The sequence below is a fragment of the Antedon mediterranea genome, chromosome 2 (genome assembly GCF_964355755.1).
Source record: "Antedon mediterranea chromosome 2, ecAntMedi1.1, whole genome shotgun sequence".
Lineage (NCBI taxonomy): Eukaryota > Metazoa > Echinodermata > Crinoidea > Comatulida > Antedonidae > Antedon > Antedon mediterranea.
The window spans coordinates 15153140-15175287 of record NC_092671.1 but is presented as its reverse complement, the minus strand read 5'-3'; the positions used below and the strand labels follow the sequence as shown (position 1 = coordinate 15175287).

The 22148-nt window shown below is 32.5% G+C and overlaps 1 protein-coding gene across 1 annotated transcript; it reads right to left on the bottom strand.

Annotated features, from left to right (window-relative positions):
• Positions 1–3543: 3543 nt before the first annotated feature.
• Positions 3544–6998, bottom strand: LOC140039312 (uncharacterized). The gene is made up of 11 exons (XM_072084917.1): positions 6932–6998; positions 6568–6693; positions 6264–6386; positions 6012–6128; positions 5702–5827; positions 5276–5401; positions 4936–5061; positions 4662–4793; positions 4289–4408; positions 3667–3789; positions 3544–3572 (listed from the first exon to the last, which is right to left on the bottom strand). Exons 1-11 carry the CDS (start codon positions 6996–6998, stop codon positions 3544–3546), a joined length of 1215 nt encoding a protein of 404 aa, XP_071941018.1.
• Positions 6999–22148: the final 15150 nt, after the last annotated feature.

Below are 22148 nucleotides of genomic sequence, written 5' to 3'. Positions count from 1 at the left end.
ACAAAAAAACAATCTGAGCATGTGCAAATGTATATAAAAGCACTCAGATAATGTACAGAGGGCAGTATAATGATATAAGCAGTGAGTTAGGCAGATCATACGTCAGCTCTCCTTAATTGCCTAAGTCACACAGCTGACTTAGGCAGAAACACAAAAAATATAGTATATTGATATAAGCAGTGAGTTAGGCAGATCATAAGTCAGCTCTCCTTAATTGCCTAAGTCACATAGCTGACTTAGGCAGAAACACAAAAAAATAGTATATTGATATAAGCAGTGAGTTAGGCAGAAAAACAAAACAAAAATTATGACTTAGACACTTTTGTTATGAGGCTGTCGATATCATCTATATACAAAAAATGCTACCTTTGAGTAACAAAATTTAATAGCATCAGCTCTTCAGATTAAAATTAACACTGATGATTGTAGAAAAGGAAAGTAGCAATAAAAGAGAAAGAATTTGTAACAAATGGGTTAAAAAATATACTATAAAAATGTATTTCTTATTTTATTTTAAAAATCATGAGTCTCCTCTCCTTAATTGCCTAAGTCACACAGCTGACTTAGGCAGAAACACAAAAAAAACGATCTGAGCATGTGCAAATGTATATAAAAGCACTCAGATAATGTACAGAGGGTAGTATAATGATATAAGCAGTGAGTTAGGCAGATCATAAGTCAGCTCTCCTTAATTGCCTAAGTCACACAGCTGACTTAGGCAGAAACACAAAAAATATAGTATATTGATATAAGCAGTGAGTTAGGCAGATCATAAGTCAGCTCTCCTTAATTGCCTAAGTCACACAGATGACTTGGGCAGAAACACAACAAATATAGTATATTGATATAAGCAGTGAGTTAGATCGAAAAACAAAAAACAAATTATGACTTAGACACTTTTGTTATGAGGCTGTCGATATCATCTATATACAAAAAATGCTACCTTTAAGTAACACAATTTAATAGCATCAGCTCTTCAGATTAAAATTAACACTGATGGTTTTAGAAAAGGAAAGTAGCAATAAAAGCGAAAGAATTAAAAAATCATGAGTCTCCTCTTCTTAATTGCCTAAGTCACACAGCTGACAGATTAAACTGATATCAAGATAAGGTCAGAAAGCGATAAATCGCATAGTGATACCGGACCGACAGACAGACCGACCGACTGACAGCCAGACCGACAGACCGACAGGCCGACCGACCGAAATAGTGAACTATAGAGTCGCGTCCACGCGACTTAAAATCCTTGTACTATAGTACAGGGAAATTTTCGAAAAGTGGCCGATTTTCGACCCTTTTATTTTTAGATATAAATGGTTACTATTGCATAATAAACATGCGCAGAGACGAATAATGGGTTCTGCGCATGTCAATTGTGCTATAGTAACCAGTTTTATTGAAAAATAAAAAAGGTCGAAAATTAGCAATTTTTTTGAAAAATGGCCGATGTTGACCCTTTTATTTTTTGACATAAATGGTTACTATTGCATAATAAACATGCGCAGAGACGAATAATGGGTTCTGTGCATGTCAATTGTGCTATGTTAACCAGTTTTGACATAAATGGTTACTATAGTATAATAAACAGCATGTTTATTTTGCAATAGTAACCATTTATGTCAAAATATGAAAGGCTCGAAAATCGGCCATTTTTCGAAAATTTCCCTGTACTATAGCACAGGAATTTTTTTCAAAAAAATTGCCATTTTCGACCTTTTTATTTTCGATAAAACTGATTACTATAGCACAATTGACATGCGCAGAACCCATTATTCGCCTCTGCGCATGTTTATTATACTATAATAACCATTTATGTCAAAAGTGGTTACTATAGCACAATTGACATGCGCAGAACCAATTATTCGCGTGTTTATAAGGTGTATTATTCCCTAAATAGCCCAAAAAGCTAAAAAAGTGATTTTTGAGATTTTTTTTTCGAAAAATGGCAAAAATACGGACTTTTTAAAATACCATTTATGTCAAAAAAAAAAAGGGTCGAAAATCAGTTTCTGTATATATTTAGTGTGTACATAGATTTGTAACTAAAAATAAGTTTAAAATATTGTTTTTCATGTTTCTTGTATTTTTACTTTAGTTTTAAGTATTAATTTAAGAGGGAGAATATTCACAGCTTGCTGTGCAATTAACACAATTGCTGTGCACTTGAATGGGTTTCCTATGACATAATAGGTGTTAATATGTCATTTGAGTGAGTCTTTCATGGCATTTGTAGTTGAGTTAGTCTTTGGTGACAATAGTAACACACACTTGTAATTGAGTGGTATTTTGATTTTTAAATTTCATATTTCTAGTTAAAATTGTGAATATCTGAATATACCACAAGGTGTATCATTTCCTAAATAGCCCAAAAAGCTAAAAAAGTGATTTTTGAGATTTTTTTTCGAAAAATGGCAAAAATACGGACTTTTTAAAATACTATTATTATGCAATAATATTGCTATATATGTGCATATATTGCGTTGTTATAGGCATCTTAGACGTATAGTAACCATTTACATAAAAAATAAAAAGGTTGAAATATGTCAATTTTTTTCGAAAAATGGACAAAATACGCACTTTTAAAACTACTGTTATTATGCAATAATATTACTATATATGTGCATATATTGGGTAATCATCTTATAGAGAAGCATAGTAACCATTTATGTCAAAAACTAAAATGGTCGAAATTTGGAAATTTTTTTGAAAAAATGGCCAAAATATGCACTTTTTTAAATACTGTTATTATGCAATAATAATGCTATATATGTGCATATATTGCGCTATAAGCATCTTATAGATGTATAAGTATCTTATAGATGTATAAGTAACCATTTATGTCAAAAAAATAAGAAGGTCGGAATTTGGCCATTAAAAAAAAAAAATCTCTGTACTATTGTACAGGAATTTTTTCGAAAAATTGCCAAATTTCGAATGTTTTATTTTTTGACATAACTGGTAACTATATCCTAATTAAACATATAACGTGTTCTGCGCATGTCAATTATGATATACTAACCAGTTATGTCGACTCTTTTATTTTTTGACATATCATAATTGATTAATCATATAACGTGTTCTGCACATGATATAGTAACCAGTTATTTCAAAATATAAAAAGGTCGAAATTTGGCCATTTTTAACCTCTTCTCCACTTGTTGTCAGTATGTTTGTATTTGTGTGTTTTTTCGAAATTAATAAAATAATATATATAAATAAGGTAAATGAATAAACTAAAGCTTGCATTAGAACACCAATGAACGAAATTATTTAGTTTTTACCTAAAAATTTTACTTTAATTTAATATCGCTAGTATGTTTAAAGTAATATATAATAATATATAAATGAAATTGTGTATTATTCATAGCTGGTTTCTGATTTAAATTATATATTATTTGATACATAATATAATTACATTAAATCATGTATGTTTTTACATGAAATTATATCTGTAATTTATAGTATTTTAATATAATTAATTATTATTATTGCATATAAATAGCACACGTTTAATAATATGTTGAGGTATTTCAGTTAAATCCATTAGTAGTATCCATAGTAGCCAGTAATAGCTGAAAAAGAAATAAAATAAGTTGTTCAATTTATCTTTATACGGGTACGTTCCCATTTGAACACCCTCCATTAAAAAAGAAAATATTTACTTACTTTGACACCGGTCACCTGTAGTGTGACGTGGACATGAACACCTATACGCATCACATACGTTGAATGAAATAGGAGAACAAACACCACCATTCAAACAAGGGTTATTGCTGCACGGGTCGATACCTAATAATAATAAACATATTTTAAGATGAGATTAGAAGAAGAGTGTGGAAATGAACCATTCCATTCTCATCGATCTATCATCTTTCCATAGAAAAGCATTAGTATCTGAGGTATGATTAGAAGAATAGGCGAAGAGTGGGGTTATGGCAAATGAACCATTCCATTCTCATCGATCTATTATCTTTCCATCAGTAGTATCTGAGGTATGGTTAGAAGGATAGGAGAAGAGTGGGGTTATGGCAAATGAACCATTCCATTCTCACAGATCTATCATCTTTCCATCAGTACTATCTGAGGTATGGTTAGAAGGATAGGAGAAGAGTGGGGTTATGGCAAATGAACCATTCCATTCTCATCGATCTATCATCTTTCCATTTATAAAAGCAATAGGCCTAATGAGGTATTCATGGTTAGAAGATCTTTATATATCACTTTGCAGAAACCAGTATAATTAAAGAGGAACCACCCAAAACACAATGTAACAAAAATGGAAACCTACGTTCTGCGCATAATGGTCCAGTGTAACAAGATTGACATTTACAAATGTACTGGTTACACAATGTTGCCTTGCACTCACCACCATTTAAACATTGGTGACCATTACATGCATCGTTTATATCTATACAAAAAGTGTTTATGTAATTAGTATTATAGTATATTATTCTATATAGTATTATACAGGATCAATATAAATAACAAATGATTTTTTTTTTTTTAAAGGCAAAGCCAAGCTGGCCAATTTGAATTAACTGCCTATGTCCAATATTGGATGGCAGGCAATCACTGTAGAGATTTAAGTAACTCTGAATAAATGCTTCCTACAATTCTACTTTGATTCGTGGCATGTAACAAACAATGTTGAATTAACTTACACAATTCACAAAATTCTCCATAATAACAACCTTGACATGTACATTCTGCAACACAAGTATTGCTATCAACATTTATGACAGTGTTACAGGTGCCACCATGTTTACAATCACAGTATTCACATGGATCATTATCTGAAATTATTATAGTAATTAGTAGTAGGAATAGTCCACCTTATAATTATATGGTATACAAACTACTTCCTGCAATATATATCCTAATATTGGTGGTTATGTTGATGAGTGAAGTGAATGGTAATTTAGAAGTTTTACTTACAATTTTGACAGAATGTTCCAGAATAACATGGTAAGCATTGGCATTGAAATCCACAATAATCATCAGCTGTTGTTACTTGACACGTACCACCAGACTGACACTGGTCTGGAGCGCATGGATTTGCAACTTACATTTAAAAAAAAAATGTGTAATATTTTTAAATATTAGTAAATTCAACAACTCTGCCACGTTTATGAATAATACAGAGGCCACAGAGCATTATGGCAAATCATATATTTACAGTTACATTACCAATTTGTATTCCTATTCTTTAGATCATCTTCATGTAACTCCAATATTGATGGAATAAAGAGTAAAATAATAGAATTGTTTATTTTACCATTTTCACAGAATGGTCCAGAATAACACGTTGGACATTGGCACCAGAATGTACATTGTCCATCGATTACTTTCGTCGTACAAGTTCCACCAGCTTGGCACAATACGCCAGAACATGGATCTGAAGCTAAATTAAAAGAGAATGAAATAACCACATCAAGATGTCAAGATTTTTAATTGATGGAGTGACGTTGGAATAAAATGATTTGTGCTAGGTTTCCTTCTAGATTTATTGAATAATTGCCATTTTAACTGGGATATCAGTTAACTCTTTCCAGAATTTTTTTTTAGAAAAAAGGAATGTATATTGCAAACCAGTCGGATCACAATGAATGAACAGGAATTTTCATCGGTTTCTAAGATGTTAAATTAATATAAATCAAACAATTTCACAAATTTTGAATAATCTCCTAATTATTATGTTTACCTGTTTCGCACAATGCCCCAGTGTAACACGGTGCACACGTACATTCTGGAACACACTGATTGGTTCCTGTAGTGATACTACACACGCCGCCATTTTGACAGATAAAATTATCACAAGGATTGTTATCTAGTAAAAAAGACAATAATTTTGATAACGGTTGTTTGTAATCATCAGTTTTAGACTATTATATTATTATTGTTCTCTTGATTACTGTGCACTAGAGGTAGGAACATTTTATATTATTCGTATTAACTAAAATACAAACATTTAAGTACTCTCAATCTTAATTTGTGTTTGTCTCTGTACTTACATAATTCACAAAACGCTCCTTCAAAACATTGTAGACATTTACAAGTCGCAGCATTTGTATCATCAACACAACAAGTACCTTCATTTTGACATATTATATCTTCGCATGGATCAACAACTAAAATAAAACAGAGTATTATATAATACATGAATTATGAGTTATGGGCACATTCTGAAGATATTTGTAAGGAAAATATAATAAAAGTGTACAATTGAGGAAATCAATTCTTAAGAAGGTACATTTCGCAATTACCTATTTCACAATCGTTGCCAGTAAAGTTTGGAAGGCATTCACATTCGTATTTGCATTCTGTTGTAGTTGATATAACGTTACAAATACCACCATTACAATCCACATCATTACAGGGATCGTTATCTGAAAATAAAACAAATAAATTAAACGCTCTGGAACACTTGGCAAAATGCAGAACGACAGAGGCGTGCTATTTGATATTTCAGCTCATATTGAATATACAGGTAACTCGAGTTTATAAGATGTGAAATTTGATAAACATTTGATCTAAAACGAATATCAAATAATGTATAACACAACCTACAAGTCTGGCAGACATCTCCAGTGTAGCATGGAAGGCACTGACATTGGAATCCACATTGTCCATTGGTTGTCGTCACCTGACAAGTTCCACCTGACTGGCACACAACACCAGAACATGGATTTTGAACTGTTATAAAATAAATATATATAAATTTGTTTAACTATTAAAAATTATTTATTTTTGGAAGTCACATTGTCCATCAGTTGTTGTTACTTGACAAGTACCACCAAATTGACACACAATATCTGCACATAGATTTTGAACTAAGATAAAAGAAATTAAATATGATCATCTCGACCGTTTAAATATTATGTTGTTTTATTATAGCTTTTCTCTTTAGAAAAATGAAGACTTTATGACATACATACCATTTTCACAGAATGTTCCAAAATAGCACGTTGGACATTGACATTGGAAGCCACATTGTCCATTGGTTTTTGTTACCAGACAAGTACCACCAGATTGACAAGTATCAACAGCACAAGTATTTTCAACTACAGTAATAAAAGAGGAAATGTAGAAGAATTTAAAAAAACCATAGACCACCAATTTATTTTATTTAATTACTAGATATAAGACTTTCTATAAATAACAGCTATGCTTACCGACTTCACAGAAAGTTCCTGATAAACATGTTGGACATTGACACTGGAATCCGCATACATTATCGGTTGTTGTTACTTGACAGGTTCCACCGAATTGACAAATATCAACAGCACATGGATTTTGAACTGACAAATAAAATATAATTAATTACTACTGTACAATATAGTACTGTAGTAGCAAACATTGATAAGGCTACTTTGGATGTTCTTACTAGAACTAAAATGAAAGAGTCTCACCACTTTCACAGAATCTCCCAGAATAGCACGTTGGACATTGACATTGGAAGTCACATTGTCCATCAGTTGTTACTATTTGACAAGTACCACCTGACTGACAAGGGGCATTGGCACACGGGTTTTGAACTATTAAACAAAATACCAATTATAATAATAAATTGTTCATGAATTTACAATAACTTAAATTATAAATTGTAAAAGTCGTGTTACTATCTGCAGATTATTTAGAAAAACAAATTAAGAATTATCTCACCACTTTCACAGAATCTTCCAGAATAGCACGTTGGACATTGACATTGGAAGTCACATTGTCCACCAGTTGTTACTACTTGACAAGTTCCACCTGACTGGCAAGGTGCATTGGCACATGGGTTTTGAACTATTAAACAAAATACCAATTATAATATTAGATTTTTAATGAATTTATAATAACTTAAATTATAAATTGTAAAAGTCGTGTTACTATATGCAGATTATTTAGAAAAACAAATTAAGAATTATCTCACCACTTTCACAGAATCTTCCAAAATAGCACGTTGGACATTGACATTGGAAGTCACATTGTCCATCAGTTGTTACTACTTGACAAGTACCACCTGACTGACAAGGGGCATTGGCACAGGGGTTTTGAACTATTAAACAAAATACCAATTATAATATTAAATTGTTCATGAATTAACAATAACTTAAATTATACATTTTAAAAGTCGTGTTACTATCTGCAGATTATTTAGAAAAACAAATTAAGAATTATCTCACCACTTTCACAGAATCTTCCAGAATAGCACGTTGGACATTGACATTGGAAGTCACATTGTCCATTGGTTGTTACTACTTGACAAGTTCCACCAGACTGGCAAGGGGCATTGGCACAGGGGTTTTGAACTATTAAACAAAATACCAATTATAATATTAAATTGTTCATGAATTAACAATAACTTAAATTATACATTTTAAAAGTCGTGTTACTATCTGCAGATTATTTAGAAAAACAAATTAAGAATTATCTCACCACTTTCACAGAATCTTCCAGAATAGCACGTTGGACATTGACATTCGAAGTCACATTGTCCACCAGTTGTTACTACTTGACAAGTTCCACCTGACTGGCAAGGGGCATTGGCACATGGGTTTTGAACTATTAAACAAAATACCAATTATAATATTAAATTGTTCATGAATTTACAATAACTTAAATTATAAATTGTAAAAGTCGTGTTACTATCTGCAGATTATTTAGAAAAACAAATTAAGAATTATCTCACCACTTTCACAGAATCTTCCAGAATAGCAGGTTGGACATTGACATTGGAAGTCACATTGTCCATCAGTTGTTACTACTTGACAAGTACCACCTGACTGACAAGGGGCATTGGCACAGGGGTTTTGAACTATTAAACAAAATACCAATTATAATATTAAACTGTTCATGAATTAACAATAACTTAAATTATACATTTTAAAAGTCGTGTTACTATCTGCAGATTATTTAGAAAAACAAATTAAGAATTATCTCACCACTTTCACAGAATCTTCCAGAATAGCACGTTGGACATTGACATTCGAAGTCACATTGTCCACCAGTTGTTACTACTTGACAAGTTCCACCTGACTGGCAAGGGGCATTGGCACATGGGTTTTGAACTATTAAACAAAATACCAATTATAATATTAAATTGTTCATGAATTTACAATAACTTAAATTATAAATTGTAAAAGTCGTGTTACTATCTGCAGATTATTTAGAAAAACAAATTAAGAATTATCTCACCACTTTCACAGAATCTTCCAGAATAGCACGTTGGACATTGACATTGGAAGTCACATTGTCCATTGGTTGTTACTACTTGACAAGTTCCACCAGACTGGCAAGGGGCATTGGCACATGGGTTTTGAACTATTAAACAAAATACCAATTATAATATTAAATTGTTCATGAATTAACAATAACTTAAATTATAAATTGTAGAAGTCGTGTTACTATCTGCAGATTATTTAGAAAAACAAATTAAGAATTATCTCACCATTTTCACAGAATCTTCCAGAATAGCACGTTGGACATTGACATTGGAAGTCACATTGTCCATTGGTTGTTACTACTTGACAAGTACCACCTGACTGGCAAGGGGCATTGGCACATGGGTTTTGAACTATTAAACAAAATACCAATTATAATATTAAATTGTTCATGAATTTACAATAACTTAAATTATAAATTGTAAAAGTCGTGTTACTATCTGCAGATTATTTAGAAAAACAAATTAAGAATTATCTCACCACTTTCACAGAATCTTCCAGAATAGCAGGTTGGACATTGACATTGGAAGTCACATTGTCCATCAGTTGTTACTACTTGACAAGTACCACCTGACTGACAAGGGGCATTGGCACACGGGTTTTGAACTATTAAACAAAATACCAATTATAATATTAAATGTTTAATGAATTTAAAATAACTTAAATTATAAATTGTAAAAGTCGTGTTACTATCTGCAGATTATTTAGAAAAACAAATTAAGAATTATCTCACCACTTTCACAGAATCTTCCAGAATAGCACGTTGGACATTGACATTGGAAGTCACATTGTCCATTGGTTGTTACTACTTGACAAGTTCCACCTGACTGGCAAGGGGCATTGGCACATGGGTTTTGAACTATTAAACAAAATACCGATTATAATATTAAATTGTTCATGAATCTTTAATAACTTAAATTATAAATGTTAAAAGTCGTGTTACTATCTGCAGATTATTTAGAAAAACAAATTAAGAATTATCTCACCACTTTCACAGAATCTTCCAGAATAGCACGTTGGACATTGACATTGGAAGTCACATTGTCCATTGGTTGTTACTACTTGACAAGTTCCACCTGACTGGCAAGGGGCATTGGCACACGGGTTTTGAACTATTAAACAAAATACCAATTATCTATATATAAATTTACGTAAGGGCAAAATTAGGTAAATCGCGCCTTACTTTTAGAATTTTTACTCGATGGTATATAAAGTTGGTTCGTACTTTCGGTACTGATTTTAACCACCTGATTTAACCCTATTTACTAATTAAATTAAGTTAGATAATTAGTTATTGACGATTAAAACGAATTTAGGTTCAACGATTTGCCCCAAAGAGGGGTGTTTTCCGATCGTGGTATGCACTGTCTAATGGATGTCTATCTTGAAAAATACCCGCCACAAAAATGCGAGGAGGCTTTGCATTTTCCTATCTCCTCCTACGATAATTGTTTTTAATAGCTAAAAACCCGTTGAACAGCTAGAGTACAGCATCATAATGTTGAAGACAGGCCGATTTTCTTAAAAAATACTATTTTGATAGATTTAATATACGATTCTACAAATGTATTGATTTGCGATGAATGGAACATCCCAATCTCTCAGTCTGCCAGAGTGTAACACAAGTAGGTAAATTTATGAGCCCTTGGTTTAACACATACGGTAGGTAAATATATGGGCCCTTTGAGAATAAACTTGCAATACTTCGACAATACTGTAAATACCTATTAATAACTATTGTTGGTCAACATTTGAATCAAACATTTCTAACTGTGAATGTTCATACTGTTAAATGTAATATAAAAATATATACAAATAAACTTTATTACTGAGATTGTGGATAGGCTCTACTGTTAGATATATAAACACATTATTATATACAAATAAACTTTATACTGACAGTTCCTTCTCAACGTTTGTATTAATTAATAATTACCAAAAATATAAACGTCGTAGTGGTGTATATCATGTACTTTAATATTTCAATCGATTATGACAGTGACAGTTTTAACAAAGTATTAAATCGCAAATGTTTTACTGTATTTAGATGTAGGCCTATATTATTTATAGGTCTATAAAACATGAAAGAAATATTTCGTTACTGAGTGGATAAAGAATATATTTAAAAATTGTTCTTCTTTGTACCTATCCGCTTTCCCATCCCTCAACCCTAATGTTACATACAAAACACAAATTGGGTTTCTTTAAATAAGTCCAAATCAAACATTTGGACTCATTTTGTGATAAGTTTCTCCTTCGGAAGTAATTCCCAGGGTGCTAATTTTAGTTGACTACATAAATCATCGTGTCTATTTATTCGTTTCTGTAAACGACAATGTATTATAGTCCTGCGGTACGTACATTTGAAATCGCCAGTTTTGTTACGCTGAAATTACTGTGTATTCGAGAACCATCTGTGGGTACGACCTAGATGGTACGCGAGCGAAGCGAGCGTACCATCTAGTAATATTAAATTGTTCATGAATCTTTAATAACTTAAATTATAAATTTTAAAAGTCGTGTTACTATCTGCAGATTATTTAGAAAAACAAATTAAGAATTATCTCACCACTTTCACAGAATCTTCCAGAATAGCACGTTGGACATTGACATTGGAAGTCACATTGTCCATTGGTTGTTACTACTTGACAAGTTCCACCTGATTGGCACACAACACCAGAACAAGGATTTTGAACTGTTGATAAAAAATAAGAAACGGTTTGCATAGATCTATTTGCTTACTATCGTTATATTTCTTTTTTACGACTAATTGTTTCCAACTTTCTTCAATGAAAAGAAAATCCAAATGATATTAATACAAATCTCGATTAAGTATAATACATAATAATGAAACTTGCCATTTTGACATAAGATTCCAGAATAGCATGTTGGACATTGACATTGGAATCCACATTGTCCATTGGTTGTTGTTACTTGACAAGTACCACCAAACTGACATGTAACGCCGTCACATTGATTTTGATCTAGTAAACACAAACACGTTTGATGGTAAAGAAGCATCTTGTTCGTTTAAAATTGAAAATAGAGAAACTCAAAAGTAAGAATCGAATTATAGTGAGTTTTACTTACAGTTTTGACAGAATGTTCCAGAATAACATGGTGGGCATTGGCATCGATATCCACATTGATTATTGGTCGTCGTTACCTGGCAAATGCCACCAAATTGGCATTGAATAACAGAGCATGGAGTTTGGACTAAAAAAAAAGAAACGTGCTATTATTGGTATAATGATTTGAATAACTGTACAATTATTTTAACCTATAGAATGAGAATAAAATGTTTCAATATATTATGGACCAAACAACTATCCATGTTGAACTATTTGAATTGCGCATCTACAGTGTGTTACCAGTAAAACAATTTAGCGAAGTAATATCTAAATAGTATGATCGACTAGTACAGTTACTGAAAATAATTTTATTGGCAATTCATGTTAAGATGTCTAACCGTTTTCACAGAATGTTCCAGAATGGCACGTTGGACATTGACATTGGAATCCACATTGTCCGTTAGCTGTAGTTACTTGACAAGTTCCACCAAATTGGCACTCGACACCAGAACATGGATTTTGAACTAAAGATAAACACAACATAGTAGTATGAAGTGTAGGGATATAAAAAATGAAACTTTAATCGAATTCAAATGACTTCTCCTTCTTGTAAGAAACTCGTTATGGTATAAAACAATAATCTGTTGTATTATAATATTACCATTTTGACAGAATCTTCCAGAATGGCACGTTGGACATTGACATTGGAATTCACATTGTCCATTAGCTGTCGTTACTTGACAAGTTCCACCAAATTGACACAGGACACCAGAACATGGATTTTGAACTAATAATAAACAAGACAACGTATTACGACGACCTTGTAGAAGATAATTTGTGTTTATTAAAGCATACATGTACTATATTATAATTATGAAAGTAATTTTACCATTTTCACAGAATGTTCCAGAATGGCACGTTGGACATTGACATTGGAATCCACATTGTCCATTAGCTGCCGTTACTTGACAAGTTCCACCAAATTGACACAGGACACCAGAACATGGATTTTGAACTAATAATAAACAAGACAAAGTATTACAACGACCTTGTAGAAGATAATTTGTGTTTATTAAAGCATAAATGTACTATATTATAATTATGAAAGTAATTTTACCATTTTCACAGAAAGTTCCAGAATGGCACGTTGGACATTGACATTGGAATCCACATTGTCCATCAGCTGTCGTTACTTGACAAATTCCACCAAATTGACACACGACACCAGAACATGGATTTTGAACTAAAGATAAACACAAGAAACAAAGTTTTACGACGACCCTGTAGAAGATAATTCGTGTTTATTAAAGCATAAATGTACTATATTATAATTATGAAAGTAATTTTACCATTTTCACAGAATGTTCCAGAATGGCACGTTGGACATTGACATTGGAATCCACATTGTCCATTGATTGTTGTTACTTGACAAGTTCCACCAAATTGGCACTCGACACCAGAACATGAATTTTGAACTAAAGATAAACACAATATAGTAGTATGAAGTGTAGGGATATAAAAAACAAAACTTTAATCGAATTCAAATGACTTCTCCTTCTAGCAGAAACTCGTTATGGAATAAAACAATAAAGCTGTTGTTTTATTACCATTTTGACATAATACTCCAGAATGGCACGTTGGACATTGACATTGGAATTCACATTGTCCATTGGTTGTCGTTACTTGACAAGTTCCACCAAATTGGCACTCGACACCAGAACATGGATTTTGAACTAAAGATAAACACAACATAGTAGTATGAAGTGTAGGGATATAAAAAATGAAACTTTAATCGAATTCAAATGACTTCTCCTTCTTGTAAGAAACTCGTTATGGTATAAAACAATAAAGCTGTTGTATTATAATATTACCATTTTGACAGAATCTTCCAGAATGGCACGTTGGACATTGACATTGGAATTCACATTGTCCATTAGCTGTCGTTACTTGACAAGTTCCACCAAATTGACACAGGACACCAGAACATGGATTTTGAACTAATAATAAACAAGACAAAGTATTACGACGACCTTGTAGAAGATAATTTGTGTTTATTAAAGCATAAATGTACTATATTATAATTATGAAAGTAATTTTACCATTTTCACAGAATGTTCCAGAATGGCACGTTGGACATTGACATTGGAATGCACATTGTCCATTAGCTGCCGTTACTTGACAAGTTCCACCAAATTGACACAGGACACCAGAACATGGATTTTGAACTAATAATAAACAAGACAAAGTATTACGACGACCTTGTAGAAGATAATTTGTGTTTATTAAAGCATAAATGTACTATATTATAATTATGAAAGTAATTTTACCATTTTCACAGAATGTTCCAGAATGGCACGTTGGACATTGACATTGGAATCCACATTGTCCATCAGCTGTCGTTACTTGACAAATTCCACCAAATTGACACACGACACCAGAACATGGATTTTGAACTAAAGATAAACACAAGAAACAAAGTTTTACGACGACCCTGTAGAAGATAATTCGTGTTTATTAAAGCATAAATGTACTATATTATAATTATGAAAGTAATTTTACCATTTTCACAGAATGTTCCAGAATGGCACGTTGGACATTGACATTGGAATCCACATTGTCCATTGGTTGTTGTTACTTGACAAGTTCCACCAAATTGGCACTCGACACCAGAACATGGATTTTGAACTAAAGATAAACACAATATAGTAGTATGAAGTGTAGGGATATAAAAAACAAAACTTTAATCGAATTCAAATGACTTCTCCTTCTAGCAGAAACTCGTTATGGAATAAAACAATAAAGCTGTTGTTTTATTACTATTTTGACATAATACTCCAGAATGGCACGTTGGACATTGACATTGGAATTCACATTGTCCATTGGTTGTCGTTACTTGACAAGTTCCACCAAATTGGCACTCGACACCAGAACATGGATTTTGAACTAAAGATAAACACAATATAGTAGTATGAAGTGTAGGGATATAAAAAACAAAACTTTAATCGAATTCAAATGACTTCTCCTTCCAGCAGAAACTCGTTATGGAATAAAACAATAAAGCTGTTGTTTTATTACCATTTTCACATAATACTCCAGAATGGCACGTTGGACATTGACATTGGAATTCACATTGTCCATTGGTTGTCGTTACTTGACAAGTTCCACCAAATTGACACAAGACCACAGAACATGTATTTTGAACTAATAATACACAAGACAAAGTATTACGACGACCTTGTGAAAGAGAATATTGGTGTTTCTGAAACAATAAATATGCTATATTATTTCCAAAGTAATTTTACCATTTTCACAGAATGTTCCAAAATAGCACGTTGGACATTGACATTGGAATCCACATTGTCCATTAGCTGCCGTTACTTGACAAGTTCCACCAAATTGACACAGGGCACCAGAACATGGATTTTGAACTAAAGATAAACAAGACAAAGTATTACGACGACCTTGTGAAAGAGAATATTGGTGTTTCTGAAACCATAAATATGCTATATTATTTCCAAAGTAATTTTACCATTTTCACAGAATGTTCCAAAATAGCAGGTTGGACATTGACATTGGAATCCACATTGTCCATTAGCTGTCGTTACTTGACAAGTTCCACCAAATTGACACAGGACACCAGAACATGGATTTTGAACTAAAGATAAACAGAAGAAACAACATATTACGACGACCCTGTAGAAGATAATTTGTGTTTATTAAAGCATAAATGTACTATATTATAATTATAAAAGTAATTTTACCATTTTCACAGAATGTTCCAGAATGGCACGTTGGACATTGACATTGGAATTCACATTGTCCATTGGTTGTGGTTACTTGACAACTTCCATCAAATTGACACAAGACACCAGAACATGGATTTTGAACTAATAATAAACAAGACAAAGTATTACGACGGCCTTGTGGAAGATAATTTGTGTAATATGCTATATTATTTCCAAAGTAATTTTACCATTTTCACAGAATGTTCCAAAATAGCACGTTGGACATTGACATTGGAATCCACATTGTCCATTAGCTGTCGTTACTTGACAAGTTCCACCAAATTGACACACGACACCAGAACATGGATTTTGAACTAAAGATAACTAAACATAATTAGAAACAGTAGACTATAACTTTAACTTAGTTCTCCAACAAAATATTTATTTAACTATAAAAGTGGTATAAAAGAATAGCTGTTGTATGATTACCATTTTGGCACAATACTCCAGAATAGCACGTTGGACATTGACATTGAAATCCACATTGTCCATTGGTTGATGTCACTTGACAAGTCCCACCGAATTGACACGTAATACCGTCACATTGGTTTTGATCTAAAAAGTAACAAAATGTATATTATCGGAATAGGATCGGTTCATACATACTGGCTTTCACAAATAAAAATCTACAAGACTTTCAACAGTAATAAAACTCAGAAGGGTAAAATTATATTATATTTCTATTGTTGCCGGTTGCTATACTTACAATTTTGACAGAAAGTTCCAGAATAACATGGTGGACACTGACATTGAAATCCACATTGATTATTGGTTGTTGTCTGGCAAATACCACCAAATTGACATTGGACTGCAGAGCATGGGTTTTGAACTAATGAAACATAAATTGTAATTTTAAATTGTAACAGAAATATCATACTCGTACTGCACTGTACTAATACTAAAACATTGGCTGCAAATATTATCAATACTTACAGTTTTCACAGAATGTTCCAGAATAGCACGTTGGACATTGACATTGGAATTCACATTGTCCATTTGCTGTTGTTACTTGACAAGTACCACCAAATTGACACAACACACCGACGCATGGATTTTCAACTAAACATTATTGAAATTAATGAACACGTTAAAAATCTTAATTTAGAATAATACAATAATAAAGGAACCGCAGTACTGAACCTTTATACGTTGTTGCTGGAAATATGGAATCACTTAATATGGAATAACCGACATTTGTATAGTAGGTATGATTATAGTCAGGTGCAAAAAACTGTAAACAAGTCTTATACGAACATGTTTCACACGTGGTTCCTGTATAACAGAGGTCACAATGGCACCAGAGCACACATCTGTCAGACATGCAAGTTCCAGTTGTGCTGCACGGATCTCCGATACAAGGATCAATATCTGTATATGATACAAAATACATTAGTACTATTCCGTTTGTAACACCGACCATTCCGCAAAGATTTCATTACTTGAATACATATTTGTACACTTACATGTTTCGCAGCTATCTCCCTGATAACAGCTTTCACATCGACACTTTGCAAGGCAGGTTCCTCCATCTGTAATCGTTTCACATTGACCGTTGCCTTGGCAGTCATGCGCATCACATGGGTTAAAAGCTACAATTATGAAACAATGTAGTCAGAGAGGGGAAACATGTTTGGTTTTTGTGTTTGTAATTATCTTTATTATATATCTGTATTTGTATGTTCAACCTTCAATCTTCCCTGGTTCAACATAGGTTGTAACATACAGGAGAAGAATAAGTGGAACTTTTGTCTAAAATTAAAAGGCAACGAAGGATCCTTTACAAATTGAATAAATTAGCAATAACAAATAAATATTAACCAAGGGTATGGAGTATGTATGTATTTGTTTCTCCATATATCCTAAAGGTAGCACATATATCATATACGATTACTTTTATAGATAATAATTTCAAGTCAGAGAGCTTGATGAGGGTTTCCATTTCATAGTTTGAGGAAACAATTTACTTGGGAAATACAGTTCTTAACTAAACCACTTCTTTCTAATTATTCTGTAGTGTAAAAGCTGCTTTACCTGCATTGCAGAGGGTTCCATAGTAACATGGATCACAGGTACATGTAAACGAGCAACCAGTCGACGTACAAGTTCCAAAATTACCACAGGGATCAGCATCACAAGGATCATTATCTGATACGAAAAACCGTATAAACATTTATTTAGATTAAGACAATGACGGCTACATTCGTATTTAAAAGTGGTACTTAAATTACCAGATTTACATGAGTTTTAATTAGGCCAGCTGCAATGACGACATAGTACTTTATATACATCATATATTAAAGAGCTAATTGACAAATCTTACAATTTTGACAGAGAAAGCCTTCATAGCAGGATAGACATAAACATCTGGCAGAACAGGAACCTCCATTTTCCACAACTTGACAAACACCTCCATTCAAACATTCGAATGCGTTGCATGGATCGTTAGCTGTAGGAATGCAATTTTAGAGTCTTAAGCCTAGTCTACAATGACGAAGTGTCTATGCTAAAAACATGGAATGTGCTTGCTACAAGTACACTTTTAATGACAGAATAGATATGATTGAATTGAAATGACCGCAAAAAGTCACCAAACTATATAGCAGTAAAACTGCAACAAGTCACATTTCAACACTCAAAGAGGATGAGCAACCTGCATTGTCCATGCTTGATACTGATTAATGAAACCGATTAATGAAACATAATGATCATACAATTTGAATTCACTGTAGACCTAGCTGTTTTATGGACTTACATGTTTCACAAAAGTTTCCACTGTAGCATGCTGTACATTGACACTGGTAACTGCAACCATTTGGTACACAAACACCATTATTGAGACACGGAGAATCGTCGCATGGATTAGAGTCTGTTTACAAAAGTATTATTATAAATATAGAATACATATTAAATAACTGATACTTTACTAATAAATATATATTGAATTGAATACTTAATAAAGTTGAATATATTGTGACAGTATCTATTTAATGTTACAGGAAATTTAAAATCGTTCGCAAGGTTTTTGACTGAGTTAAAACAAACGTTTATGATATTTACAAAGTAAACGTCATAGGATTTATGGCAAACGTAAAATTCAATGAATTACCACATCACATTTTAAATATTTTTAATTACTGTGACAGTATTTAGGCCTACTCATAACCTCAGAACAGAAACTGAATTCAAAATTCCCTTCACAAGACTAACTTGCAGTCAACAGTTTATACACATGGACCAAAATTGTGGAAAGAATTCACTTGTAATGGTGGTAATAAACCGGTTATTTTAAAGAAACAAAATAAATGTATAAAAAAACAGGTCAAAAAATACTTTTTATCACTATATGCTAATTAGCAACACCTTTGTTTTATTTAAGTTCTATATACTTGTTCTTATGTAAAAGGGTCCTACAAAAAAACGAAGCTACAGCTTTTTTATGCAGGATCCCTGTTTTCAGTTGTACTGTAATTATGATGTACTGTAATTGATGACTAAATAAATGTGGAATAAATAAAAATAAATAAATATGAATCCTCTATGTATGTTTTCTTGTGCGTGAAAAAATTATACCAACTTGAATTTAATAAAGGTTTATGTGATGATGATGATGACACTTTCCTCCCTAGAAATCATGTCAATGTGTTCAGTTTTTCACTTACAAATTTGACAGTTGTCACCGGTGTAGCATGACCCTTGACACTGACATATACCTGTGCAAGAAGCATCTTCTGTGCCCACTGAAATTTCACAAACACCGCCATTTTCACAAGTAATGTCATCACAGGGATTTGTAACTGTATAAAGTAACAAAAATATTATATTGAAATATGCTTCTTGATTATACTGTATAATATTAGATCTATTGGAAATATAGGTAAGCAAGAGTTTTGTTTTACTGTATTAGACTAGGACGGTAGTCAGCATTTTGTCAAGGGTGAGTTCAGCGGTGGGGTAAGCAAATGATTATGACATACTAATAGAGTTTTTATTCAAGTATTTAATTGTTTTCTTACATGTTTGACAAAAGTCTCCGGAATAACATTCTGGACAGTTACATTGACTGTTACATTCTGTCGGCGTTGCGACAATTTCACATACCCCTGGGTCGCAATTAACACTGCTACATGGATTTGTCACTGTGAAAAAAAAATCATATCTTATGTATCATAAGGTAGAAAAATGTGTATTTCTATTACTTACTATCTGGTATGGAATATATTGTAATATACATGTTACTTTGTGCAGCATCAATATCCAAAAAACAACTTACGATCTGTACACAGGGCCCCAGCGTAACATGGATCACAAATACACTGGAAGGCACATCCTTGTGCAATACAAATACCGTTTTCACCACACGGATTCAAGTTACATGGGTTGTTATCTGAAGAAGGAAAAGTGTCAACAAGTTAACACACGGCCAAGCTCTATACTGTAAGACTATTCTTATAGAGAAAGGGTTATGTTAACGACAATAGGCGAATTGAAGAGAAATATAAAACAAAATATATCCATAAATGTCGACGTACAGAAATGTATACACCTTAATTATATAGGTAATCCATTAAAAAATGTTGGTTACATTAGGAAGAACAAATTAAAATGCTTAAAATTACAAATATTAAAAATACTTACATATTTCACAGAATGCCCCTTCATAACAGGACAAGCACTTGCACGATGCTGCATTTGTATCATCTACACAACAAGTACCTTCATTTTGACATAATATATCCTCGCATGGATCAACAACTATAATGTAATTTGTACTGGATTTAATTTCAAAAGAATAATACTATAGATACTTACTTTACCCATGCTATAGATACTTAGTCATGAGGTTGTGACTATGTGTCCGTTCAAGTTTTATTTACCTGGGCAAGTTGTTTTCATGGGTAGGCCTATGCCTACATTTATCGCTAACTTTGGCGGGTTGGTCCTCCTCTTACCCGGGTAAATAAGTCTGAAGTGGTCCTAAGTAAAAGGATTATTTGCAACATTTACTAATCATAAATTTGTAATAAATGTGTAATTACATATTTCGCAATCAGTTCCAGAAAAATTTGGAGGACAATCGCATTCATAGCTACATTCACTAAAAGTTGATACAATAACACACTGACCACTATTGCAGTTAGCGCCAATACACGGATTGTTATCTAAAGAAAGAAAATATTATAATTAATACAAAGATAATTTATTATTATTATTTTTTAAATACTAGATTTGACTAAACTTAACAACGTGTGGCATGTGTTCTCCAGATCACTTGCTTTAGGTTTGAGTAAGTTCGAGATTGTAATACAAGGTACTGAGTACTTTCATGAAGTATATATAATAATAGTGAAGTAGTAACATAAAATAGTAACTTACATGTTTGACATCTGTTTCCAGAATAACAAGCTGGACATGAGCAAGAATAGCCACAGGCCTGTGCGGAACACACGCCTCCATTTTCACAAGGTAGCACAGCACAAGGATTGTTGTCTGAAAAAAAGGTATTATATTTTATAGGCCGAAATACATAATGCTTTATAAATTGTGCTCAATCGGATCCGATTTAATAACGATTAAAGTGGGCATGCTTTGATCACAGCAAGATAATACTGATTGTCCAGCAGATACATGATTCGAATCCAGTTTTTTAAATGATTATACAGTAAGACAAGCATGCATAATGTCAACGATTATCAATGAATAATTTATAGAATGACGTAATTCAGTATAATATGTAGAAAAACAGAACTTATTGTTCATTGCTGGTGCAAGTGGATCGAATGTATACTAATACTAATGGCAGCTTTCTGAATGAACTCACATTGTTCACATAGAGTCCCAGAGTAACAGCTTAAACAGTTACACACAGCTGAGTGACTAATTGATGAAGCCAGGCAAGTTCCATTATTACGACAATTCACAAACTGGCAGGGATTGGTATCTGGTAAAAAAAACAATAACATTTAAATAATTCAACATTTTTTGTATCGACTAACTTGTGAGTACATTAGAAATATGAATAGTATTATTGTAACATAGTATATAAACCATATATGTTTTAATGTTTAATATATTAAATTTTAATATAT

Bases quoted from the DNA above. Each gene is read 5' to 3' on its own strand.
- LOC140039312 (XM_072084917.1), bottom strand. From the start codon at position 6,998: ATGGACAATGTGGCTTCCAATGTCAATGTCCAACGTGCTATTTTGGAA. The intron at 4,794-4,935 runs GTAAGTAAAACT...TAATAATTTCAG, and splicing joins TGGAACATTCTGTCAAAATT to ATAATGATCCATGTGAATAC. The intron at 3,573-3,666 runs GTAAGTAAATAT...TTTCTTTTTCAG, and splicing joins TACAGGTGACCGGTGTCAAA to CTATTACTGGCTACTATGGA.